The sequence below is a fragment of the Schistocerca nitens genome, chromosome 4 (genome assembly GCF_023898315.1).
Source record: "Schistocerca nitens isolate TAMUIC-IGC-003100 chromosome 4, iqSchNite1.1, whole genome shotgun sequence".
Lineage (NCBI taxonomy): Eukaryota > Metazoa > Arthropoda > Insecta > Orthoptera > Acrididae > Schistocerca > Schistocerca nitens.
The window spans coordinates 498,368,732-498,396,718 of NC_064617.1; the positions used below are offsets into that span (position 1 = coordinate 498,368,732).

At 38.3% G+C, this 27,987-nt stretch overlaps 1 protein-coding gene across 3 annotated transcripts in view; it reads left to right on the plus strand.

The window, feature by feature from the left end:
- LOC126251324 (phospholipid-transporting ATPase VA) overlaps positions 1-27,987 on the plus strand; it is a 397,256-nt gene that overhangs the window by 336,602 nt on the left and 32,667 nt on the right. For all 3 annotated transcript variants that reach the window (XM_049951657.1, XM_049951658.1, XM_049951659.1), the window contains 2 exons: positions 3,669-3,824; positions 11,052-11,273. In XM_049951657.1, the coding sequence (XP_049807614.1) occupies positions 3,669-3,824; positions 11,052-11,273 (378 nt within the window). The remainder of the gene's footprint in view (positions 1-3,668; positions 3,825-11,051; positions 11,274-27,987) is intronic.

A 27,987-nucleotide genomic window follows, 5' to 3' on the forward strand; every position in this document is an offset into this window, starting at 1 on the left:
GAAATTAATGACACATACAACACAGAACAAAATTATAAATGAAGAACAAAAAGGCTGTTGCAAAGGAGCACGAGGATGTAAAGAGCAACTGATAATAGATGCAGAGGTGACATATCAAGCTAAAACTAAACAAAGGTCACTACACTACGCATACATTGATTACCAAAAAGCTTTTGATAGTGTACCCCACTCATGGTTACTACAAATATTGGAAATATACAAAGTAGATCCTAAATTGATACAGTTCCTAAACATAGTAATGAAAAATTGGAAAACCACACTTAATATCCAAACAAATTCAAATAATATCACATCACAGCCAATACAGATTAAGTGTGGAATATACCAAGGAGACTCATTAAGTCCTTTCTGGTTCTGCCTTGCTCTGAACCCACTATCCAACATGCTAAATAATACAAATTATGGATACAATATTACTGGAGCATACCCACACAAAATCACACATCTGCTATACATGGATGATCTAAAACTACTGGCAGCAACAAATCAACAACTCAACCCATTACTAAAGATAACAGAAGTATTCAGCAATGATATAAATGTGGCTTTTGGAACAGACAAATGTAAGAAAAATAGCATAGTCAAGGGAAAACACACTAAACAAGAAGATTACGGATTGGATAACCACAGCGACTGCATAGAAGCGATTGAAAAACAGATGTCTATAAATATCTAGGATACAGACAAAAAATAGGAATAGATAATACAAATATTAAAGAAGAACTAAAAGAAAAATATAGACAAAGACTAACAAAAATACTGAAAACAGAATTGACAGCAAGAAACAAGACAAAAGCTATAAATACTTATGCTATACCAATATTGACCTACTCATTTGGAGTAGTGAAATGGAGTAACACAGACCTAGAAGCACTCAATACACTTACACGATCACAATGCCACAAATATAGAATACATCACATACATTCAGCAACTGAAAGATTCACATTAAGCAGAAAGGAAGGAGGAAGGGGATTTATCGACATTAAAAACCTACATTATGCACAGGTAGACAAGTTAAGAAAATTCTTTATAGAACGAGCAGAAACTAGCAAAATACACAAAGCAATTACTCATATAAATACATCGGCTACACCACTGCAATTTCATAACCACTTCTACAACCCTTTAGATCACATAACATCAACAGATACGAAGAAAGTAAATTGGAAAAAGAAAACACTACATGGCAAGCACCCGTATCATCTAACACAGCCACACATCGATCAAGATGCATCCAACACATGGCTAAGAAAAGGCAATATATACAGTGAGACGGAAGGATTCATGATCGCAATACAGGATCAAACAATAAACACCAGATATTACAGCAAGCATATTATTAAAGATCCCAATACCACAACAGATAAATGCAGACTTTGCAAACAACAAATAGAAACAGTAGATCACATCTCAAGTGGATGTACAATACTAGCAAATACAGAATACCCCAGAAGACATGACAATGTAGCAAAAATAATACATCAACAGCTTGCCTTACAACATAAACTTATAAAACAACACGTTCCCACATACAAATGCACCACAAAATGTACTGGAGAATGATGAATACAAATTATACTGGAACAGAACCATTATACCAGATAAAACAACACCACATAACAAACCTGACATCATACTAACCAATAAAAAGAAGAAATTAACACAACTAATCGAAATATCCATACCCAATACAACAAATATACAAAAGAAAACAGGAGAAAAAATTGAAAATTACATCCAACTGGCTGAGGAAGTCAAGGACATGTGGCATCAGGATAAAGTTGACATTGTACCAATTATACTATCAACTACAGGAGTCATACCACACAATATCCACCAGTACATCAGCGCAATACAGCTACATCCAAACGTATATATACAACTACGGAAATCTGTAATTATTGACACTTGTTCAATTACCCGAAAGTTCCTAAATGCAATGTAACATATACCGTACAGTTAAAAGGAAGTCACACTTGATCAAGGTCCGCGTCACCTTCCATTTTTAACCAGACATAACGCCTGAGACAAGAAAGAAATAGTAATAATAACAAGAAGAAGATTATTTATTATCTGACTTTGGAAAAAGAAGTCAGCAGCAAGTTATGTGATCTGCCACCTGAAAAATAGGTGATGACGACAAAAAAATTTACTATGCTCTCATGAGGTAGAAATTAATGTATGGAGGAGGCAGCAATCAGCAGTAAATGTGGATGTGGCAGGGGAAGCATTACCTGCAGTTTCCACCATCTCATTTATTGGAAGTGTGAGTGAAATTGAAGCTAGACAAGTTTTCTTTCTTGAAAATGATAATTTGGATTAATTTTAACCTGAAAATAAAAATACACATGTGATCCATTAAATGTATGTTTCAATGTTCTTACCATAATTGAATTACATTTTGATAATCATTCAACCAAAGCTTCACAAACTGCAGGAACTATTTGAAATATGGCTGGCTTTGAAATGCGAAATAAATATGCGTGGCTTTAATAGGAATCTCCTGTTGCCAAAAAATGGAGAGCAAGTCTTTGCTTCACAGGAATTGCTTTTCTGAAGTGTGTGTCTTTCTTTCAAACAACTGGCCCTGTGATATTCATTAGAACTTCAAAATAGGATGGCAGCATCCTAGGAAGTTACAAAAACCAGAACCCTATTCCAAATCCAACTCACATAGCATCTCATTCCCACCATGTCTTTTGTAGTATGTTTTTTGTCCATTAACAATGACTGTGTCATTTTCTCCACATACCTATTTCGTCAAGTATTGTTAATGCCACACCACATATTAATTCTTCCCCTTCACCTGTCATAGCGTAGCTCTTGATGCTAATACACAATGTGCAATATTTGCTGCCAGTTCAGCAATGCTAATACATTTGTAGAAAAGTTTGTTGCAAGTGTAGACGGGAACACAACCAATGAATAATGTTGCCAACATGTTGGATGCAGTATTGAAAACAGAACCATCTTTTTAAACTCATTTTAAACGTGGTTCATAGGTCATATAGTGTTTTGCATTTGTAATGTTTCATACTTTGTTACCATCCCTGTCACTTGTAGCTAAAACTAGACATCAAATTTGTTTTCGTTTCTATCGTAAAATACTCCTTCCTGCATATAGTATATCTATCCTGATCTTCGGTGTATCTTACATATCTCTTAAGGTCCTGCTTCTTTTCTTTTATATTATTTCCCTGACCAAAGAAAAAGAAGAAAGAAATCATTTTGAAAGATATATTTGGATTTGAAGGTAAAGTGTCTCACAAGACCTGTAATCAGTGAGCTTATAATTTCTTGTCAAATGATTAATTTTTGATATTTTGTCATTTAGATTTTTATCAGTGGACTTAGAGTTGCGATTGATGTAGATATAATTACAGATATTAGATATCTAAATAATATTCCTTAAAATATTTTTGTTTTGATTTGTTATTTTGAATGCTGTACTGTGAAAACATTTTGCGTTTGCTCGTAAGAACTCTTCATATTCATCATACAGTTCTGTTTGTACTAAATGCTATAGATTTTTTGAATTATATTGAGCTTTACTCCATTTTTTTTTTAAGGTAGCGGTTCTCTTGATGACAAATGAAAGTGCAGAAAATATGCTCAAGGCATTAACATTGCATTTTGCCTTTCAGGACAAGGTGCACTGGACTTCGAAATCTTGAAGATTCTGCCATTTGATTCAGCACGGAAATGTATGTCAGTTGTTTTGAAACATCCTGTTAGCCATCAGAAGATCCTTTTTTGCAAAGGAGCAGATTCTACAATACTGCCAAATTTGGCTCCTACAGGTATACAAGGACACACCTCTCTCTCTCTCTCTCTCTCTCTCTCTCTCTCTCTCTGTGTGTGTGTGTGTGTGTGTGTGTGTGTGTGTGTGTGTGTGTGTGTGTGTAGCAATGTTTCAACAATTACCAAGTGGGCTATTGCAGTGGTTATCAAACTGGACTCGCATTTGTGAGGACATTGGTTCAAACTCAAGCCTGGCCATCCTGATTTAGGTTTTCCTTGATTTCCGTAAATCGCTCCAGGCAAATGCCAGGATGGTTCCTTTTAAAGGGCACGGCTGATTTCTTTCCCCGTACTTCCCTAATCCCATGAGACTGATGACCTCACTGTTTGGTCTCTTCTCCCAATCAGTCAAATCCTAGGTATACCTTTACTTGTAGTTTGACTTGCAAACCACTAAAGGGCTGCATTTTGCATTTTTTACTGTAACTTGGTAGTGTACTGGAGAGGTCATGTGGAAATTTCAGAATTTCCAGTAGGTCTGATATCACAGTGAGTTGCTGCTTCTTTTTTTGGAAAAGGTGCTTAATATCTTGCGTATACTGAGGTGACAGAAGCCATGGGATACCTTGTAATATCAAGTTGGACCTCCTTTTGCATAGGAACTCAATGTGGTATGGCCTCAACAAGTCATTGGAAAGTCCCTACACAAATATTGAGCCATGCTTCCTCTATAGCAGTCCATAATTTCTAAAGTGTTGCCAGTGCAGGATTTTGTGCATGAACTGACTTCCCTCTTATGTCCCATAAATGATCAGTGGGATTCATGTTGGGTTACCTGGATGGCCAAAATATTCACTTGAATTTTCCAGAATGTTCTTCAGACCAATTGCAAACAATTGTGGCCCGATGACAGGGTGAACTGTCACCCATAAAAACTTCATCGTTGTTTGGGAACATGCAATTAATGAATGGCTGCAAATGGTCTCCATGTAGCTGAACATAACCATTTCCAATCGAAGATCAGTTCAGTTGGCACAGAGGACCCATTCGATTCAATGTAAATACAGTCGATGTTGTTATGGGGCCACAACCACCTTGCACCCTTTTTGACAATTTGGGTCCATGGTTTCTTGGGGTCTCTGCCACACTGAAGCTCTACCATCATCTCTTACCAGTTGAAATCGGGACTCATATGATGGGGCTACAGTTTTCCAGTTGTCCAACCAGTTTGGTCACAAGCCCCAGGAGAGGCGCTGCAGACAATTTGTGCTGTTAGCAAAGGCACTTGTATGGGTTGTTTGCTGTCACAGTCCATTAATGCCAAATTCACCGCACTGTCCTAACAGAGATGTGAGTCATACACGACACATTGATTTCTATGGTTTTTTAATGTGGTGTTGCTTGTCTGTTAGCATAGATGACCCTGTGCAAACGCTGCTGCTCTTGATCTTTAAGTGAAGGCTATTGGCCACTTCATTGTCCGTGGTGAGAGGTAATGCCTGAAATTTTAGTCTCTTGACACTGTTGATCTTGAAATATTGAATTCCCTATCAATTTCCAAAGTGGAATGTGCCATGAGTCCGGCTCCAACTAACATTCTATATTCAAAATATGCTAATCCCTGTTGTGCACCCATAATTACATCAGAAACCTTTTCATATGAAGCACCCGAATACCTAGCAGTTCCACAAAAGCATTGCCTTTTTGTACCTCATGCATGCGATACAACCACCATCTCCATATGTGCATATCACTATTCCATGACTTTTGTCAGCTCAGTGTAATGTGACAGTCACAGTAAAGGGAAGGACTCGAGCAAAGAAGATGAATATATTGTCAAAATTTCTGATGGTTACGATTTTCTTGTTTTTAAGCAATGAACTTTTTGCAGTTGGTATAGTTGGTTGAATAGTTACTGTGTTTCACTGAATGAGTGCCACTCCTGCCAAATTTAAACCAAATATTGAGATACCATCTTTTTCGTCAATATATACTTTGTGCCTAGGAATAAAGTGAGGTAGGGCAGTGATAAGAAACAGGACACACATTCATAAGAATGGTGATTAAGATCCCTTTCTGATCATCCTGAGTTATGGTTCCCTTAAATCAGGACCTTTTAGCTTACTTGGACCATATTGGAAGAAGACTGGTATTTCTGGGTCGCACATTACGTACATAACACTAACAATAACCACTGAGCGAAGAAAAAAAAGGGGTGGGCAGACAGTTGTAAGTATATAGTTTACACATTTAAGTAATTTATTAGTTTCTGATTATCTACTCTACAAGATTTTATTAATAATTTTATATAGCGTACAGTGGAACCTCGCAGAGTGAGCATAATTCGTTCCAGAATCTTACTCGTAGTACAAAACAGTCATTAAGTGAAACAATTTATCCCATATAACTGAATGTAAAATATGATAATGCATTCCATGCAGAAAAAGTACTGAAAGTTTTATCTTATTCATGCCATTTATTCAAAGAAAATTATATATACAGTATTGTGTACTTAATTATTCACGATACATAACAAATATTTTTTACTAGGAAGCTACCTATAGTCATTTGTTTCTGCTGACAATTAGACATTTAGTGAAAATGCAACATAGGATTATTGTCAGATAAATTTTTATTGTGCATAGCCACTGCTTTATTGGGGTGATGATTTTCAGTGTGTGATGCAACCGATTCCTATGCTTTCAGCATTTATCTTATTACGCCAGAAGATTGCTGCTTTGCTGATTTCTCGTCCTCCTCCTCATCCTTCTCTGAAGACTCCTCCCTGCTACTTCCTGCTACTTCCTGCTGTGAAACACACTGCAACTCCATAAGCTCTTCGGTGGCCATTTCTGGCTGTGATCTCCCACGAGCTCATAGATATCATCATTATCCGCTTCTAGCCCCGTTCTCCTAGCGGCAGATAACCCTCAGAATCTATGAGCATCTTGAAGTTGCTGATGAAGTTCTCTGCTGCCTTTGTGTTGGTTCTGGCTGTTTCACCAAGCCTCGCAATGCTGTGGATGCCGGGTCTTGTCTTAAACTTCTCAAACCACCCACTGCTTCCCTTAAAAACATGTCTTCGGCTACTGATGATCCTGGGGTCTTCTTAATGAGGTCGGCGAAAGTCATTCTCACCTTCTCACAAATGATGTTCCCATTAATAGTGTCGCCTTGCAATTGCTTTTCATTTATCTATATAAGGAACAACCTTCCAACATCATTCAGAATATGAAACTGTTGTTTAGACACACTTGTCACTCCCTTTGAAGCATTTATCACATTAATCTTGTCCTTTTTCTTGAAGACAGTGAAAACAGTTGATGTAGACTGATTGTATGTGCATGCTAAATTGGCAACACTCATGCCTTGTTCACGTTTTTCAATGATTTTACATTTGATTTCTAAGGTCATTTTGTTTCTCTTACTGTCATCTTCGTGCAGCTTTATCTTTGGGAACATTTCTATGAAGCTTAGTAAAATTTGCACAAAGAAACACTGTATGAATAAAAGTTTAGAAAAATGAGTGATCACAAGCTGCACTAAGACAGTAGAAGAAAGAGTGCTAAACCCAGACTGCCAGTACGCACTAGACATTGTTCATATGCTGCTGCCGACAATGAAACGTGTTCATATTGTTGAATGTTTCCCTGCCATGTGTGAATGGCTGGTGACATCACACAAAATTGTTGTCACTCATTGTCCAAAACCTCACTCATTAAGCAAGTATTTTTTTTACAATTTGTTTTGCTCGTTATGTGAACTGAACATTATGGGAAGTGGTCTTTAAGTGAGGTTCCACTGTAATTACAAATTATAGAATTAATATTATGTTTGACTTTGAATTTGAGAAACTAATGTATCAGTATTAGGTTTGATTGAAGTGGTTGCAATTCTTAGGATGTTCTCAAGGCATTGATCTGAGATTTTGGTTCTATTTCTGCTATTTGTGTACTTTACCCTTGAAAATAACTTTTGCAGTGTATGTGCTTCCAGGCAAAAATTACATATATAGCGCATGACTGTGCAGCAACAGATATAAGTCTCTGGGCAGGTATGATTTGTGAAAGTCGAATAAAGATACATGAGCAGTTTTTTTTAGATGGATGTCAGGCTGCAGCTCTATGCATTCCACCTGAAAATTTTCTGGCAATGTATCTGTATTGTTTGTAAAAGGTGTCACATAAATACAAAAATTTTGATCATTGTTTTCGAAATCCTTGAAAACCATTTTCAAATTCTTGCACCAAATCGAAAAGCATGGCTGAGTAGTTCATCCCTTCCCGAGGATTATGTTTGCCAAATGTATTGAAATGAGACAAATTGTTTGCATTTACTTGTGCTTGCCATAATTTCACTTTCATTTCAAATGCGTTTATTGTTTCAAACATCGAACTGATAAGTAGGTTCCTGCATAGATGATGTCTATTTAAGTCACCCAAATGAACAGTCAAATCTATCAAAAATGTTAAATCTACTACCAAGTTGGCATAGTCAGTTTCTGGCACAGATTTTGCTTTTGATGTCATGAATGAATAGATTGCAATAATACGCTAGAAAATATTTTTAACATTTGACCTTGACTGAACAACCTTACTTCTGTAAAATATACGATATCACCACACTCAGCATCCTAACTTGTGAGGAATTCCTGGAACTGGTAATGATTCAGTCTCCTGGCTCTTATAAAATTCACAGTCTTAACTATGATTTTCATAATGTGATCAATTTTTTTTAAGCTTTTCAACGTAAATTTTCTTGGTGTATCATGCAATGGTATTTCATGAAATGACTCTCTGACACTTCCTGGATCGTTATCTATTAATTTTACAAGCCTTTCTTTTTTAGATGCCATAGCTGGCACACCATCTGTAACTATGCCAGATAGATTGACGACAGACAAAGAAAACTGATTTATTTATTTATTTATTTTTCCACTGCTTCATATAAATCTCTTGATGATGATGTCATGTCTTTCAATGGTACTAATAAAACCATTTCTTCAGTAATATAATATTCATCATTAATGCCCCTGAAAAGTATGGAAAATTTGACCATATCACTAGTATCAGTATTTTTATGTATTGCCAATGAATAAAATCTAAAACTACAACTTTCCCAATCCTTTTCAATAGATTTCTCAAGTTCATCAGTTCTCCAGGCAATAGTTTGATGAGACAAACTGATTTTTAGACACCTCCTTCATTGTCATGGCAAATTGTATCTGCTGCACTTTCTAAGCATTCTTTAATAAATTCACCATCTGACACGTACCAATGAGAGGCAGGGGCCAAGTTGTTGTTGCCAGAGTGTCGAGTATATCCATATTGTCAATAACTCTCTCTTCTGTTGGTGGGGTGTGAAAGGAATGGGCATGATGACCGCTGTAGGGTTATGAAGGCCGAGAAATAGAGACCCTATTTTATGTCAGAATTTATAATGCCATACACTAACTGAAAAATTTTAGACATGCATTGGAAGTTTTGGACAATATCAAGAGCTGTCCAAATACCAGAAAAGTATATCAACAAGGCAAATATTTGAGCCAGAGGAAAATCTGATATTATCAACTTTTTTGGAGCTGTGTTTACAAAGTAACTCATGAAAATTTTAATTTGATCTTTACAAAGTTGTGAATAGTTTGAGGTCTTGACGTAGCCTTCAACAACAAATCTTGAAATATTCATAAATTGTCAATCTGATTTGGAACGTGCCAGCCTAGAATTACCAATGCTTACTTTCAAAGTGTGGCAACAGTGCTCAACTGAAAAAAGATGTGTGAAAGTCAGTGAGGGAAGATTAATGGAACTGCCAGTAGCTGGCCTTTATCATAATGAGGCAGTGTGCACAAAAAGACAAATGAATCAGGGGAGTTTTGGTGGATGGTAGGACACATCGGACAGTGAATGTGAGTGTGATGGTGTTGTACTACAAACTTTGTAAAATTTAATTGATTGAAGGGGCCTTGTTGTGAAAGACAGTATTTTTAATTGTTGTGCTTTGGTCACAAGTGAAGAGGTGCAGGTGTACGAACTTTTCAAAAATGACTGAAGACAGTGAGTAACAAAGAATGGTGGACAGATCTTACGTTGAATGTGAATATGATAATGTGTGAATGCAATCATTGTAATGCTGAATTATTATAACAGAATATAGTCAGGGTAGCATCAACTGTATCTAAAAGGCATATGCCCATTAGCAGGTAAACTTCTGCAAGTCGCTTGCAGAAGCAACTTCTGCAAGTTCTTTGACATGTAAACACATGCAGCAATTAGACTTCTGCAAGTGCAGACTACTTTCAGAAGTAGCATCTGAAAGTTAGTGAAAATAGTTTATTGCATCCAGCTTCAAGTACTTGCCAATATTCCAGTTGCTGGAACTTTTCTCCAGGCGCACACAATGCTTAGAAGGATTCCTTATATTGTGTGTCTCTTACAACTAACAAGACACAAAGTGTGGGATATGTTTCAACTTGACATGGGATTTGGACCTCTGTCCCTTTACATAGAACCATTTTGTGAAACACTGTGTCATGCTGCATGAAGACGTCAGTAACTGCCTGCTGCATACCCTCGTCTGACAGGAACTGTCAACTTTTCAAGGCCTTATGTAAGGGAGCAAAAGCATGATAACCATGTGGGGAGGGATGAGGACTACAGGATGGGTGCTAGAGTGTCTTGCATTTCAGTTGGTGTAACTTCTGCATTACAACATTTGCAGTATGAGGATGTGTGTTACCATAAAGCAGCAGTACCCTTTGGCACACCATTCCACAGTGGCGGTTTTTGACAGACATGCTTTGCCATACACATTCTTCATTCTCTGATGGATGTCTGCTGGTGTTTGTCCTTTGATAGCCAAGAAAAGAATAACAGCATTTTGTCCCTGTTTGGACGCATTTGGCAATAATGTCGCCACAGTTCATGTTTATGCATATGCCACAAGCATGTTGGCAAGACATGAATGCCACACTCTTCCATTGCCATCGTGTCGCTGCTTATATACCTGCATTGGAGTAATGGTACATTGCATATACATTGCAATAACACCCTAAAATAGAAACTTTTTGATTGGCCTTTGTAGATTTGAATCAAAATGCTCACACGCTTATTTTTGTCCTGTAACAGATTGAAAGAAGCCATAAGTAAATTGTGAAATTCAAGCTTGCACAGCCTGTACTCATAAGTATTATGTAATGTTGAAATGTTTTCTTCATATTTGCCAAATTTTTAACAAGAATTTAAAACACTAGTTGATATCGAAACATATGTTCATGATCATTTCAGATGATGTGGTTATGCAGCAGCATATATTTCGTACTCAGCAGCATCTGAACTCCTACGCCAGACAAGGTCTAAGAGTGCTTGTGATGGCAAGACGAACTTTAACTGATGCTGAATTCCTTGAATGGCAAAGAAGTCATGTGGAAGCAGAACTTGCTGTGGAGGGCCGAGAACGTAAATTACGAGAATCTTTCAGTCGTCTGGAATCTAATCTCACCTTGCTAGGTAAGTTAAAACAAACAAGGGGGGGGGGGGGGGGAAGATTTCAGATGTGACTAGGACAGTCATCAAAACCACAAAGTAACACAAAGCTACACATTATATGAAGGTTGCCTTTTAAGTTTTTGCATAGAGTTTACAGGGATCAACAACCTTAAGAAAGGCGTGCTTACAAATGGCCTGTGGAATTTAGTCATGGTTGTGCTTCAGTGGGAGAAGAATTTTTGTGAAATTCGACTAAAAATTGTTATGTTCCAAAAATGTTGATGATGTGCACAACACAATTGAAGACAATCGGCAAGTAACTTACAATGAGATACATACAACATTAGGCTTAATAAAAACAGCATTATATTAGATTTTGCATGAAAATTTGAATGTGGAAGGTCTGTTGCCAGTGAATTCTGCAGACTTCGACCAGAGCTCAAAACCAGGCTCATGTCGAGTGGTATAAGGAAATGTTCAAAAAAATTAATTAACAGAATGCAAAATCTTTTTACAGTGTTGTAACAGGAGGGAAAACTTGAATAAATTTATTATAGTCAGAAACTAAGCAGCTATCAATTGTATGGCTGTTCAAAGATGAACTGAAACCAACAGAATTGGTTCATTTATAAAACTCTTTCAAAAAAAGAAATGATTGTGCATTTCTTTATTTCTTTGGTTACATTGGACATTGCTTTAGAGAACCAAAGCATAGTTTATGCTGAATGGTGTAAAACGAATTGTTTGCCACATGTTATCAACAAAATTGGCAAAAACAACTAAATACCAGGCATCAGTCATCATGACAATGCCTGCTGTTACACAGCAAGTCAACACAAACTGATCACTTACAGAAAATAAAATAAAATTACTGTCTCATTATTGTATTCATCTGATTCGATGACCAGTAACTTCTTGTAGTTACTTTATGTCAAACAAAAGACACTTATATTACACTTTCCATCACTGTTGAATTCTCCCAAAACCATGAATTTAAGGTAAGGTACCAACATCAAAGTGAAAAAAATATTTCCAGAATTGAAAGAATGTGGGAGACTACCATGATGAAGGCTGGCTGCAATCGCAGCCAAAACATTGGAATTTTTATCATATATGTTGCAGTCGCTCACTCAGAAGAATTTTATTGGGAAATAAAAGCTAGAATTGGTTTGAACGCATGGAAAAGCTTATAAAGTTTATTGGTGAATATTTTGAGAAACAGTAAAACAATTCATACCAGAAAAATTATTTTTAAATGCATTGTTTTGTGAAAGTTCAAAAGATGGCCATCAGATTATGTCGATGCAAAAGAACTGAGACTACTTGCATTACTAATGACTTACCTGTAATGAAAAATTAGTGCTTAACTATTTGTTGACCTTTTACTGTGTTCATATGCTGTGACATAATTCATTGAAATTGATCTACTCGCTGGCTGTGTATGGAAACTTTACTGTCTATGTGTCTCTGAGCTCTGCCAGAAAATATCATACTCGCGGCTAGCACAGAATACTTGTGTGTTCACTTAGTGATAGTTGTCTTGAAAGTAGAACCAGTTTATGTCCACGTGTGGTTGCATTTATTCCTTTCACTAATCAAAAGATTTCCACATATTTTTTATGAAGATGTGGAGGAGCTTCATACTTCTTATTTTTCTTTCCAATGGAGCATAAGAAAGTGTGTAGTAAACTGCTAATCCAGTCCACTGAGTCACAAGTCTCTTCTGAAACTTGTCACACTGTATAGGTACACTTGCATGCTAGTACTTAACGACAACCAGTTTCTTAGCATCATGAGAGCTCAAATTCTTTCTTTGTGTAGGTTGTGTAGTAGGTGTGGATGTGGGTAGGGGGTAGCTTTCTCTCCCTCCTTGAAGCTGATGGTGATCTCTGTAGTGAATAAAACTGCACAAAGTTGTAAGGACAGTCCAGATTTTTTTTTTTTTTTTAACTCAAAGGCTTCAGTAAGAAGCTGTTGAAGGTGATCAGGATTTTCCAATTTCTTTTCATTCATGATTATTTGAAATAGCCTGACAAGAAAGAGTTTATTGACATGAGGATATATTAGCTGGTGTGTTAGGAGACAGGTCTCCTCTTTCTGATCCATTTACAAAGATAAGTATTGTAGAGATGATTCAAAATGATTGGCATAATGTGTGATGGAGCCCTTTCATGGTGAAACTGCTAACTGTTATGATTTAGCTGTAACGTGTGTTCCAGCAGCAATGAGAATGATTTGTGGATAAAGTGCAAGTAGCGAATTCCAATTAAATGGCCATAAAGGAATGGAGACCATCAAGGTAATCACCCATGACAGTGTAGGAACATCAGAGTAGCCAGTGATGCATGCTTTGTTTACTCCACGCAAGTGCAGCGACCATTAGATTTAAGTTTTTACTCTTTGACTGTTAGTTCAGTTAGTTTTCTTTTCCAAATTTGAAAAATATAGTATTTTATGCAAAGCTGTATGTGGGTTTAATTTGTTGCTTACATAATTGATGACCCAGGGAAAAATAAGGAAAGCTTTTGCAACTTAATATTGTGCAGCAGTTTCGCCAAAGATGGAAGAAGCAAACAAAATTCTGCAGGCAACAAATGATTAGATATGACGGCTAAAGCAAAAGGTTGGGCTTTTGGAGCTTGCAACACTGAAGAAAGATAGCAAAACAGAATCCTTGAATTTGCAAACTCCGATAGTAGCAGCCACACCATGAGCATACTCACATGCTGAAGATTTTTCAGGCATGAATGCACCATTATCAACCACGCCACGGTTGCAATTAAGAGCACCTCCATTCGTGCCTCCGCAACCAGACATATGGTTTGCGATAATGGAGAATATCTTCCAGCAAGAATGCATAACCAAAGACTGCGAAAAATTCACTCTCGCAACTAGCAACCTGGATCAGAGGGCAACAGCAATAGTCTCTGATATGATCATACATCCACTGCTCCAACAGTCATCCACATCACTTAAAATGGTGTCGATCGCTCGCTGCATGAAATTACCTGATCAGCATCTTTCCCAGGTGATGTATCAGGAGAAACACTGGGACAGAAGTCCATCTGAATTTTTGAGACATTTACACACTACAGTTCACACAAGCATGATATCCAAAGCATGATATCCCATGAATTGTTACTGCACGTCTGGCGAAGCAGCTTCCTCATCAAGTTCAACTGACACTGATTGCATGTGAAGGACAGTCTCTTGACAAGCAACTGCAAATAGCTGACACAGCTTTTGCTACTCTACAGTTAACACTCGTAGCGTCCGTAGCAACATCATCTGCCACCTCTGCAGTGGAAACTAATGACGACTCATCAGAATGGTTAGAAGAATTGAAGTTAAGCTGTGCAGCCACAGGTTACAGACAAAAACAAGGCATCACTGAGGGAATCAGGAAATGGCAAGATGCAATGGAAAATATGGCTACTTGGCTACATAACTGGGAGCTCCAGACGTCCACCAAGTCCACCAGTAACAAGAAGAGGTCACACTCCAAACTCGATCAAGCTCACGCCGACAATTTTTGCTGGTATCACAGACGATTCAGGCCACAAGCTACGAGAGGCACAAAACCTTGTGGACACCCAAATGACAAGGGCAGCATGCCTCAGGCACCACGGCCTGCCGAACTCGTGTACGGCGCCATATACGAATGAGACCAGTTGACAGTTGCAGGCAGCAACATGCACAGTCAAGGTAAGGCACTTGAAGACTTCCCATGTGCTGTACCTTTATGTCACTCTGCATCATACTGGGAGTGTAAGCTAACATCACACAGATTACAAGTGGTTGACAGACTCGCAGGCCTCAATTTCCTGATGGACACTGGCTCGGAAGTGAGTACCTTGCTGGCCCCGAGCTTTGTTAACAAGGACACACGGGAGCCTTTGAAATTGATTGTTGTTGGTGTGGTCTTCAGTCCTGAGACTGGTTTGATGCAGCTCTCCATGCTACTCTATCCTGTGCAAGCTTCTTCATCTCCCAGTACCTACTGCAACCTACATCCTTCTGAATCTGCTTAATGTATTCAAATCTTGGTCTCCCTCTACGATTTTTTTTTTTTTGGAAATTGATAGCACTTAATAATTCAAGTATAAACACATAAGGTTATAAAGAGCTCACGATAGATATTGTTTTAGCTACCCGTTACAAGTGGACTTTTATAGTGGCAGATATTTTACAGCCGATCTTAGGTGCAGATTTCTCATCTCATTTTGCACTCACCTTGGACTTGGCAAATAACTCTCTTACTACCAGATCAAATCGGGGCATGATAAAAGGTTTTTGGTGCAGTGCAGCAGAGGCTGTTGCAGGCGTAGTCAGTAGTTCAGCTATACGGTCTCCCCAACAAGAAGCCATAAAAACTCTTAGTAGTTAAACATAATACAGTGCATTATACACACACCACCCAAGGTCCGCCAGTATCGAGACGTGTCCATAATTTTTAGCCCCAGACAGATTAGCGGAGACAAAAGCGATATTTGAGGAGATACTCCAGGCTGGATTAATTAGAAGGTCTGACAGTTCTTGGGGATCCCCTCTCCACCTAGTACACAAGAAAGACAACACACGCCATCCCTGTGGCGACCACCACTGATTGAACGTGAGAACAATCTCAGACTAGTACCCCGTACCAAACATTCCAGAGTTTACCTACACTCTAGCGGGTGCGAAAGTATTTCAGTACTGGATTGTCATAAGGCATACAATCAGATTCCTGTGGCTCCAGCTGACATGGCAAAGATGGCAGTGATCACACCCTTTGGGCTATTCCAATTTCTGTTTATGCCATTTGGACTCAAATATGCGGCCCAATCGTGGCAAAGATTCATTGATGAATTGCTCCAGGGATTATCTTCCTGTTATGCATATCTGGATGATATTTTGATATTCTCAGAGGATATGCAATCACATGATAGACATATTCAAGAGGTATGACAGTGGCTCGATAAATACGGAGAAGTATTAAATGTTCGCAAATGCATTGTGAGCAAAAGTCAAGTAACTTTTCTCAGCTATATAGTCTCAGCTGACAGTATACAGCCATTACCGGAGAAGATAGACATGTTGCACAACTTACCCAAACCTAAAGACTACGAACAACTTGAGCATTATCTTGGTACAATAAATTTTTACCGGCATCATTTAGCAATTACCACTCAAACACAAGCCCCGCTTAAGAGTGCACTGGCTGGCAGTAATACCACAGGAAAGCGAAAGCTGCAATGGACACCAGAAGTGACCAAAGCTTTTGGCGATTATCAAAGAAGCTTAGAGGAGGCAGTGTTACTCACGCACCCCATACCTGTAACACAGTTAAGTATTGTTGTAGATGCCAGCCAGGCTGCAATTGGTGCAGCCTTGCAACACCAAGTCGTTGGACATTGGCAACCCCTTTGATTCTTCTCAAAGAAACTGCAACTCTGACAGGCAAAATGCAGTGCATATGACAGACCGTTGTTGGCAATATATGAAAGCCTGGCCACTAAAAATTTTCACTGATCATAAACCTTTAGTGTCAGATTTCAGCAACATCAGCTATGAGTGCTTGCCCAGGCTTCTGGCACATTGAATTTGTCAGTCAATTCACCACGGATATAAGACACATCAGAGGTGCCGAGAATCTGGTTGCAGTTTACTTTTCTCATGTTTGGGTGTGACCATCACAGTAAATTATGAAGAACTCTAGACATCAAAGGAAGCTGATCTGGATCTACATAAGTTATTGACGGATCACACAACAGGGTTACACTTACAGCCGATACTCATGACAGAAAGAAGGCTTAAGTTATAGTGGGATATATCACGGCAGAAGCTGTGCCCATACATTCCACAACAATTTTGTAATGCGGCTTTTGACAGTATTCATGGTCTGGCACACCAAGGGGTAACTGCCACGATGAAGTTACTGACAGCACATTTTGTCTGGCCATCAATTAAAAAGGACACCAGGGAATGGGCTCGCACATGCCTACACTTGGCAGCGCTGCAAACTATGATGACATGTTCACGCGGAAATTGGGAATTTCACAGGATCAGCAGCAAGATTTGCCCATGTCCATCTGGACTTAGTGGGTCCGCTCCCAGTTTCAGATGGCTATAAGTACTTGTTAACAGTGGTAGACAGATGCACAAGATGGGCGGAGGCAATTCTGATCATTGACATAGCAACTGAATTTGTTGCAAAAGCGTTTCTCTCGCAATGGCTAGCTCACTTTGAGTGCCCCCTTCATATCACAACAGATCAAGGCCGCCAGTTCGAGTCGAGTCTATTCAATGAGCTAACTAATTTGTGGGTTCCAGTACCACCATACAACAAGCTACCATCCAGTGAGCAATGGTATGGTGGAGAGGTGGCACAGGACATTGAAGGCAGCTCTCATGTGTCATCAGAGAAACAGGACAGAAGCATTAGCATTGGTTCTCCGTGGATTACGGACCGCATACAAGACGGACATCGGTGCCTGAGTGGCGGAATTGGTGTATGGGGAACCATTGAGAATCCCGGCAGATTACCTAACCACCATCACATCACCAATGCCAACAAAGGTCTCGTCACTGATACATGAAATCCGTCAGCATGTGGAAACAATGACAAGGCCTACAGTATCTAGACATGGTGTGCGACCAGTTTCAGTACATAAAATGTTGGCAGACTGTACACATGTCATGCTCTGTACAGATCCAGTCAGAGCGCCACTACAACCTCCATATACTGGATCTTATTGAATAGTATGACGTAACACCCCTACCATAGACATCTCACAATATGACAAAACTATTAGTGTGTACATAGAGGGGGTAAAACCAGCATGGGTCTTACTAGAACTGGAGTATGATGACACTTCAGAGAGTGAGAGGGTCCAAAGTTTAGAACTCACTACGCATGATATGGCAGAAGAATCCATGGCAAGAGGACATGGAAACACAACGCAACAGCCCACACCGGCTCCCTCATCCTCACAGCAACAAGTTGTCTGTACGAGAGCAGGGAGACAAGTCAAGTTTAAGTACTCATTTGTCCCATGTGCTCCGCACTTCAAGGGAGGGGGGGGGGGGGGGGTCTGTGTGGGAATGTGGGAGTAGCCAGTGATGAGTGCTTCGTTTACTCTATGCACATGCAGCAAATGTTAGATATAAGCTTTTACTCTTTGACTGCTAGTTCAGTTTAGTTTTCTTTTCTGAGTCGGAAAAATAAAGTATTTTGTGCAAAGCTGTATGTAGATGTAATTCGTTGCCTACAACAGCATATGGTTCAATCTTAGCGTAAACTCGTGTTTCATTGGATTATGACATGTTGAATTAATGTTAAAGCTTTAAGTAAACTATATGTGATGTCAGTAAACAAAATATTACAGTTATTGAAGAAATATGTAATTAGTAGTGAAATATGTCAGATCAAATGACAGCAATGTGTAGAATTTGAATACAGGAATTTATTCATTATAGTTTTCTCATAAATTTCTAGCAAACTTTAGATGTACTATTTCGAAGCATGTAGTTTCTTAGTGCAGTGCTTATATAGCTACAGAAAGCGACTGCTCTAACACCCTCACACATGGATGCCTAGCACAGCATTAACATAGCAACAGTATATGTTTCAATTATCTATCCCGAGTTTCGTTAAGGGTATCTCCTCCAGTGTCTGTGGAAAAAGAAAACCAGCCAATTCTACATTCAGTTTTACATGGCAGAGGTATTCTTGTACAATATGAAGAATTGGTTATACAGGTGTGTGTGTGTGTGTGTGTGTGTGTGTGTGTGTGTGTGTGTGTGTGTGTGTGTGTGTGTGTCTCCTATACGTAATCTGTGGATCCAAATGCATCAGTTAAAAAAAGAAAATACCATTCTTCGCACTAGAAGGGAATGAAAAATGTGTAAAATTTCCATGGTCAAAAAGATGTCTTCTCCAGGAAACTGGACCTTTTACGTCTCTGTGGGGTAGAACACAGCACCACATACAATTGTAAAGCTACAAATGCTGCAGTTTAGTTGGCATTGTTGCCCAGTAATACAGCTAAATAATATGGCAAAATGGAGAGATGGGGTTTCCTTGGATCAGTCCTAATCTGTTCAAGATTGATTCTGCTAGCCAATTCAAGGGAAATGTTTGGAGATTTCCCATTCATTTTGTTGTATACTACATCTGGACTGCACTTTACCATCAAGCCAAAAAACATGTTTCGTTCAACTTCGGTTACGCCAGTTAACATTAAAAAATATAATGCATGTGACCAATACAGTGAATTTAACAATCTGAGATGCAAAGTTGCATAAGCAAACGAACTACGCAGGTGGCATTAAAGCTGAATAAGCAGTTTTAAAAGCAGATTCCCTGTCTTCTCCCTTCACGGACAAACATTTGTTGTGCTTTTTGTTGGTATCCAAATGATTTTTGCAATTCTGACATTTCTTTTTTTTTATTTCACATTTTAATTTTTGAGACACATCATTAAATCTTTATGGGAATATTTTCTGTAACTCATGGTATATCTGATATCTAATCGTATGAAAATGTAATTTTAGGTAATTGTATCAAATATGTGGCATCCCTATTCACATTAATAACAAAACAGATGTACATTGCATATACTTTTGAAATATGCTTATCGTATAGATAGCAGCTTAACCTAACTTTAAAAATAATAATTAAATGACTATCAGTCATTTGGCATACGCATCGTGGTCTAGGGCGCTGTGCCACGGTTCATGCAGCTCCCCCTGTCAGAGGTTAGAGTCCTCCTTTGGGAATGGTTGTATGTGTTGTTCTTAAAGTAAGTTAATTAAAGTTAGATTAAGTAATGTGTAAACCTAGGGACCCATGACCTCAGCAGTTTGGTCCCATAGGAACTTGCCACAAATTTCAGTTTGAAAATTTGATATACAGTAAGTTTTGTGCACTTCTTGTCAAATTTAGGATAGAATGGAATAGAATGGGTAATAGAAGTTTATTGTCTCATAACACACAATTTAAAGTAATTGACTTCATATATGAGAGACTTGACAAAATACAAAAATTAGTTTGCAATTTTTCTTAAAATATCATTAATATAATATACTTCACAAGATACATAATAAATATGCAGTTGATGCTTTTTTTAAAAAATAACAAGCTTTAACACTAAGCAGATGTTCTGTCCTGCTAAAATTTTCAGATCATCTTTCATGAAGTCTTCAATGAATAGTATTTCTGCACTAGTTTCAATGTTCAGGGGTGCAGTTCGAGAAATGAGAGACAAATTGTGTATTCAAGCAGTGATTCAGCCATTAGGCTAGTTTGCATGTGGAGAAGATCTGAGTACTCCTCTTCCTCCAGCTGTTGCAGAGAACGTGACAGAAGATGAAGAAAATGAAGTTGATGCAATTATGGAAGACGATAGTTATGTCCGCCAACCTGAATGCAACTTCACTCAGTAGCTGTTCTCTCAGAGTGAACTTAATGCTTTCATACTAGATTTGAAGTTGCCTAAGGAATCTGCGGAACTACTTGGCTCCCAGATAAAAAGTAAGAATCTTCTGGAATCAGGAACACATTATTCATGGTGCAGACATAGAGAGACAGAATTAGTTCATTTTTTTCTCGGAACGAGTCCTCGGTTTACTGCACAACATAAACAAGTTAATGCACTTCTGGCATTGAACACTATCCTACACAGTGGAGATTTTCTAGGTTCGTCAATGAGGAGCCTGAAAGGCATGTTACTGCATAATGGAAATGTGTATGGGTTCGTTCTTCTGGCCCATTCAGTTCAAATGAAAGTGCTGTATGAGAAGATCAAGATACTCTTAATAAGTATCAAGGATGAGGAACACATTTGGCTTATCTGCAGTGACTTCAAAGTTATTGGGATACTATTGGGACAACAAATTGGGTTCACAAAAATGCTTTGCTTTCTATGCGAATTAGGCAAAGACATAGGAGTGTGGGAGTGTGGTCAGAGCGAAGAAATTTTGTGCCTATAGCAAAAAATATCCTGCATGAACTGCTTGTAGAACAAAAAAAAAAGTCTTGTTTTCACCTATACAAATAAAATTGGACCCTGCGTCAAGTACCTTCCCAAAACATTTTCCTTCCCCATGCAAGACAAACTGAAAGATGGAAATTCTTTTAGTCCTCAAATAAAGAAATGGATGAAGGATGGAGATTCCAAGAAGACAATGATCAGAAAGCGGTCATGTACCTTTTTCTCTTTTCTTCAGTTACTGAGAACTTCCTGTGGAATAGCAAAGATCTTGCATAACATGAGTTTGAAAGTCACTTTCTACTCTCACATGTTGACTACTTTCCAGAAATTTGGGACATTATATTGAAGAGCAGATTGAACCTTTTCACCGAGATCTTAAAAAGGGGTACCAGTGGCACTGGATAGATGATGTTAGTCGACACTGTTGGATGTTGAAGACAGGCAGTCATTGTATACAAGGCTTTTTATTTTATTGATTTACATGTTATGTTCCTTAGGATCAAATTGAGGAGAAAATCTCGAAGGACATGGAACATGTCAGTACATGAAATTGCAACATAAAAGGAATAACAGATAAAAATAAAATATTTATGAACCCAAAAAAAGTCAAGCCATAAGTTTAAGTACATGCAATCAACAATATAAAATAAGAATCAGCTTAATTTTTTAAGGAACTCCTCAACAGAATGGCAGTGACCCATGAGGAAACTCTTCAGTTTCGATTTGAAAGCTTGTGGATTACTGCTACGATTTTTGAATTCTTGTGGTAGCTTATTGAAAATGGATACAGCAGTATACTGCACACCTTTTTGCTCAAGAGTTACGGGAGTCTGATCCAAATGCAGGTTGGATTTCTGCCGAATATTAACTGAGTGAAAGTTGATTATTCTTGGAATAAGCTGATATTGTTAACAAGAAATGACATTAAAGAATATTTATATTGAGAGGCCAGTGTCAAAATACCCAGACTAGTGAACAGGGGTCAACAAGAGATTTGCGGACTTACACCACTTACTACCCAGACCAACTGTTTCTGAGCCAAAAATATCCTTTTAGAATGGGAAGAGTTACCCCAAAATATAATACCATACGGCATAAGCGAATGAAAGTAAGCAAAGTAGACTAATTTTCGTGTCGAACAATCACTTATTTCAGATACCATTCAAATAATAAAAATGGCAGTCTTTGAACAAGATCCTGAATGTGGGCATTCCACGACCTAGAAATCTGAACTGTTAACTTTCACTAATCATATGCCCATTCTGTGAAATTAAAATGTCGGATTGTGTTGAATTGTGTGTTGGAAACTGTAAAAACTGAGTCTTGCTGTGATTTAGCATTAGTTTATTTTTTTGCAAGCCATGACCTTATGTCATGAACTACACTATTTGAAACCGAGCCATTGTTGCGCACACAACATCCTTTACTACCAACCTAGTGTTATCAGCAAACAGAAATATTTTAGCTACCTGTAATACTAGAGGGCATATCATTTGTATAAATAAGGTACAGGAGTGGCCCCATCACTGATCCCTGGGACACACACACCCACCCACCCACCCACCCACCCACCCACCCCATTTACCGTACTCCACTCAGACCCCACATCACAGCCATTCTCAACACTGTAAATAATGGCCTTTTGCTGTCTGTTGTTAAAGTAAGAGGTGAAACGATTGTGAGCTACTCCCCGTATTCCGTAATGGTCCAACTTCTGGAGCAATATTTTGTGGTCAATACAATCAAACCCCTTAGTTAGATCAAAAAATATTCCTAGTATTTGAAACCTTTTGTTTAACCCAGCCAATACCTCACAGAGAAGAGAATATAGCATTTTCAGTTGTTAAACGACTTCTAAAGCTGAACTGTACATTTGATAGCAAGTTCTGTTATATAAAATGATCAATTATCCTTACACACAGCCTTTTCAATAACTGTAGCAAACACTGATGGCATAGAAATTGGTCTAAATTTGTCTGCATTATCCCTTTCTCCCTTTTTATAAAGTGGCTTTACTACTGAGTACTTTAATTGTTCAGGATTACTAAAGGAAAAATTACAAATTTGGCTAAGTACAGGGCTAACTTGTGCACCACAGTATTTTAATATTCTGCATGGCATTCCATCATAACCATGAGAGCCCTTAGTCTTCAGTGATTTAATTATTGACTCAATCTCCCCCTTGTCAATATCACAGAGGAGTATTCCAGACATCAATCTTGGAAAGGCATTTGCGAAGAGAGTTAGGAGTCGCTGTAGAAACTTAAATTTTTTATTTAATTCACCAGCAATTCTCAGAAAATGATTGTTAAATACTGTACATAGATCTGATTTATCAATAACAGAAATATTATTACTATGAACTGACTATATAGTCAACCTTGTGCTGTTGACCAGGCACTTCCTTCACAACTGACCTTATGGTTTTAATTTTATCCTGTGAATTAGCTATTCTATTTACGTTCCACATACTCTTTGCCTTCCTAATAACATTTTTAAGCACGTTACAATACTGTTTGTAATGGGCCACTGTAGCTTGATTGTGGCTACTTTCAACATATGATATAATTCCCACTGTGTTCTACATGATATCCTTATCCCACTATCAGTGCCCAGGCTGCCTTTTACTGCTAGTACCCTGTTTAGAATGTTCTAATGGAAAGCAACTCTGGAAGAGCATGAGAAATGTGTTGAGAAAACCATTATGTTTGTCATCTGTGTTATCGGCACTATAAACATCCTGCCACTCTTGTTCCTTGATGAGTTTTAAAAACCTCTCTATTGCCTTTGGATTAACTTCCCTACATAGTTTGCAATTATATGTGACATTAGTTTGAGTACAAAAGCCTTCTAGTGTTAAAATTTGTGCATCATGGTCTGAAAGTCCATTCACACTTTTACTAACAGAATGCTCATCTAGTAATGAAGAATGAATAAAAATATTGTCTATGGCTGTGATACTGTTCCCCTGCATCCTGGTTGGAAAAAACACAGTCTGCATCAAATAATATTAATTTAGAAGTTTAGTTTCATTAAATTCAACTGCCCCAGCACAACATTCAGATATCTGTTCAGTGCAGTGCCGTGATATGTCTGTGGACTCAGATGAAATACTATTTTTTAAATACATGGCCACCCCCCCACCCTCACCTCCACCCCCACAAGGAACTCCTTGAAAAACGGGCAGCTAACCTGGCTCTACAAGGAAGTAAAAAAAGCGAAATTTTAAAAATTTATGGACTATTGTTTAGTTCTTGTTTTTATACACGGTAATCACGAAACAAATTAGGGTAGCTCTGAAGAGTATTTTTTAAATGCATTTCATTTCAATGTGTTTTGGTTAAAAGCTCACTGTGTGTGTGACAATATATTTGTGGGCTCAGAAGTGAAAATCATCGAAATATTACTTCTTATTTTGTGTAAAAACCTGATGCAGTATACAAAAATTGTAGATATTCCTAGAATGAGCATAAAAGATTGATTCAAGAAGCCTACTTTCAACAAGACGTCTGACAAAAAGGTTTTAAAATGCAGGCTAGTTTAATCGGTAATATCAAAAGGGGTGATCTTAGAATCTTGCACCCTGTTAGAAAAATTTCTGCAGATGGCACTGATGCTAAAACAGTTGTCAACAGTTTCAACCCATACTGTACTGCAGTTGGTGGTAAATTAATGAAGGAGAAGTATGGCAGTTTATCGAATATAAAGTTCCAAGAAATTTCATATACTGATGCAAAACATTTATTCCTGTTTCTTAGACCAGCAGACACAAATGAATTCCTAAATATCATGAAGTCATTGAAAAATAAATGTTCAGCTGTTGTTAATGATGTCCCAGACCATCCTGTAAAAATTTTAACGGAGTATACATGCTCATTTTACTATGCAGGTTTGAAGCTCCTCTTCATGTTCTCCCGTGTTTGCAATTTAAAAACTGGGTTGTTTTGAAAATCAGCCTTATGCAAACGCAATTAGTGTATTTTTATATTTATATTTGACATCTATGTGTCACCTTCTGTGGGTCAAATTTTTATTTCTTAAAATTGCATCGCTAACTGAACTGTATTATTATTCACTGGTTTTAGTGCTCGTCGTCGTCTTTTTTTTTGACAGCATGTCATCTGCAAAATTTTTCGTCCTGTTTCATGTCTCTGGTTGGTGTCTCAATCAACTGCTATTCAGTGCATTGTTTTCACTCAGTTTTTCACAAATTTCTACTCCCTATTTCACCCAAAATACACTTTCACAAAATGTGGCGAAATTTGATCTGAGCAGACACTTCTGACAATATACTCCTATGGTTTTTTAATAATGATTACCTTCATGGCTTCGTCAGGAGCAACTGATTGTCAAAAAAGACCAAAGATGGCTTCTGATTGATCAACAAGTATGTCATGCTGTCATAGAAGGTGTCAGCATCCGCACCGGTGGTGCCACTGCTCCCGCCTTAGTGTAAACATTGCAACAAATACATCTGGCCCTTCTCTGCATTCAGAACTCATTTCCATGTACCACTAACATTATATCTGCTGTCATGGATGAAGATTTTCCCACACATTTGTATTCCAACAGATTCTGTTATTAAAGAGGCTGTAGGAATAAGAATGTGTGTGAAAATCTTCAACTGTGACAGTGGATATAATGGTAGTGGTGCATGGAAGTGAGTTCTTGATGGAGAGGAGGGCCAGAGGTAAACACAGTATGTAGCTACACTTGGTTTTACACTGGTTTACAGGATGAAAACATTCGAATGTTTGCATCCTGTGAGCCAGTGTAACACAAAGTGTAGCTACATACTGTGTTTATTTTTTGTACAGAGCTTAATAATGCATGTTACAAGAAGCAACCTGATGTGAATATCACAAGGCAGTGCAATCACCAGCACTGCATCTAGCTTCACTTAGTCCACAACATAAAGTTCCTGTAACACCTTCGAAAACATCGATCATATGAAACCCAACTCTCACTTTTCTCACATGATGTACTGAAAGCTTCAGATCAAGGCAACCAAGTAGATACAATGTTTCTTGATTTATGATAAGCATCTGACTCAGTACTGCACCTACACTTATTGTCAAAAGTAGGGTCATATGTGGTGTCAAGTGAAATTTGTGACTGGATTGAGGACTTCTTGATAGGGAGGACATAGCATGTTATCTTGGATGGAAAGTCATCGTCAGATGTAGAAGTAAGTTCACGTGTGGCCCCATGGAAATGTGTTGGGACCATTGCTGTTCATGTTGTATATTAATGACCTTGCGGACAATATTAATAGTAAAACTGGGCTTTTTGCAAATGATGCAGTTACCTATAATGAAGTACTATCTGAGAGAAGCTGCATAAATATTCAATCAGATCTTGATAAGATTTCAACATAGTTCAGAGATTGGCAACATGCTCTTAATGTTCAGAAATGTAAAATTTTGCAGTTAAAAAACGTAGTACCCTGTGACTATAATATCTGTGAGTCACTGTTGGAATCGGCCAACTCATACCCAGCTGAGTGTAACACTTTTTAGGCATATGAAATGGAATGATCACATAGGTTTGTGGGTATAAAGCAGCTGGTCAACTTTGCACTTCCTCAGTACTTTACCAATAAACCAAGCAGTCTACAAAAGAGATTGCTTACAAATCACTTATGCAACTCATCCTAGGATATTGCTCAAGTGAGTGGGACCTGTACCAGGTAGGACTAACAGGGGATATTGAACGTATACAGAGAATGCAGCACGAATGGTCACAGGTTTATTTAATCTGTGGGAGAGAGTCACAGAGATACTGAAGGAATTGAACTGGCAGGCTCTTGAAGACAGGTGTAAACTGTCCAGAGAAAGTCTATTAACAATGTTTCAAGAACCAGCTTTAAATGATTACTCTAGAGATATACTACAACCCCCCACATATCACTCACATAGGGATTGTGAGGATAAGATCAGAATAATTACTGCATGCACAGAGGCATTCAATCAGTCATTCTTCCTGTGCTCCATACATGAATGGAACAAGAAGAAACATCTACATCTACATTTATATTCCGCAAGCCACCCAACGGTGTGGCGGAGGGCACTTTACGTGCCACTGTCATTACCTCCCTTTCCTGTTCCAGTCGCGTATGGTTCGCGGGAAGAACGACTGCCAGAAAGCCTCTGTGCGCACTCGAATCTCTCTAATTTTACATTCGTGATCTGCTCGAGAGGTATAAGTAGGGGGAAGCAATATATTAGATACCTCATCCAGAAACGCACCCTCTCGAAACCTGGACAGCAAGCTACACCGCGATGCAGAGCACCTTTCTTGCAGAGTCTGCCACTTGAGTTTGCTAAACATCTCCATAATGCTATCACGGTTACCAAATAACCCTGTGACGAAACGCGCTGCTCGTCTTTGGATCTTCTCAACTCGCACAATGGGATGTACCCTCACATTGGTTTTGCAGAGCATATGTGTAGGTGTAGATGTAGGCTGACCCAGTATCTACTTAACGTACTGCAGACTGTGCTGTTGTGTTCTCACTGCCTGGACTCCAATCGGACTGTGAAATATTGTTGGTCTCTCACTGCTGTAAACAGCAGCACAAAACCAGATAGAGATGCAAGACCAACAATATTTCTGTGTGATTAGAGTTCATGTAGTGAGTACACATAACAGCCAAACTTGGAACATCTGAGATGATGGTTGGGTCGGTTGCCAAAATATTGTGCTGAACACAGGGAAGTAGACCATTAAGTTTTTGTCTTGTTAACTACCCACATTACAGA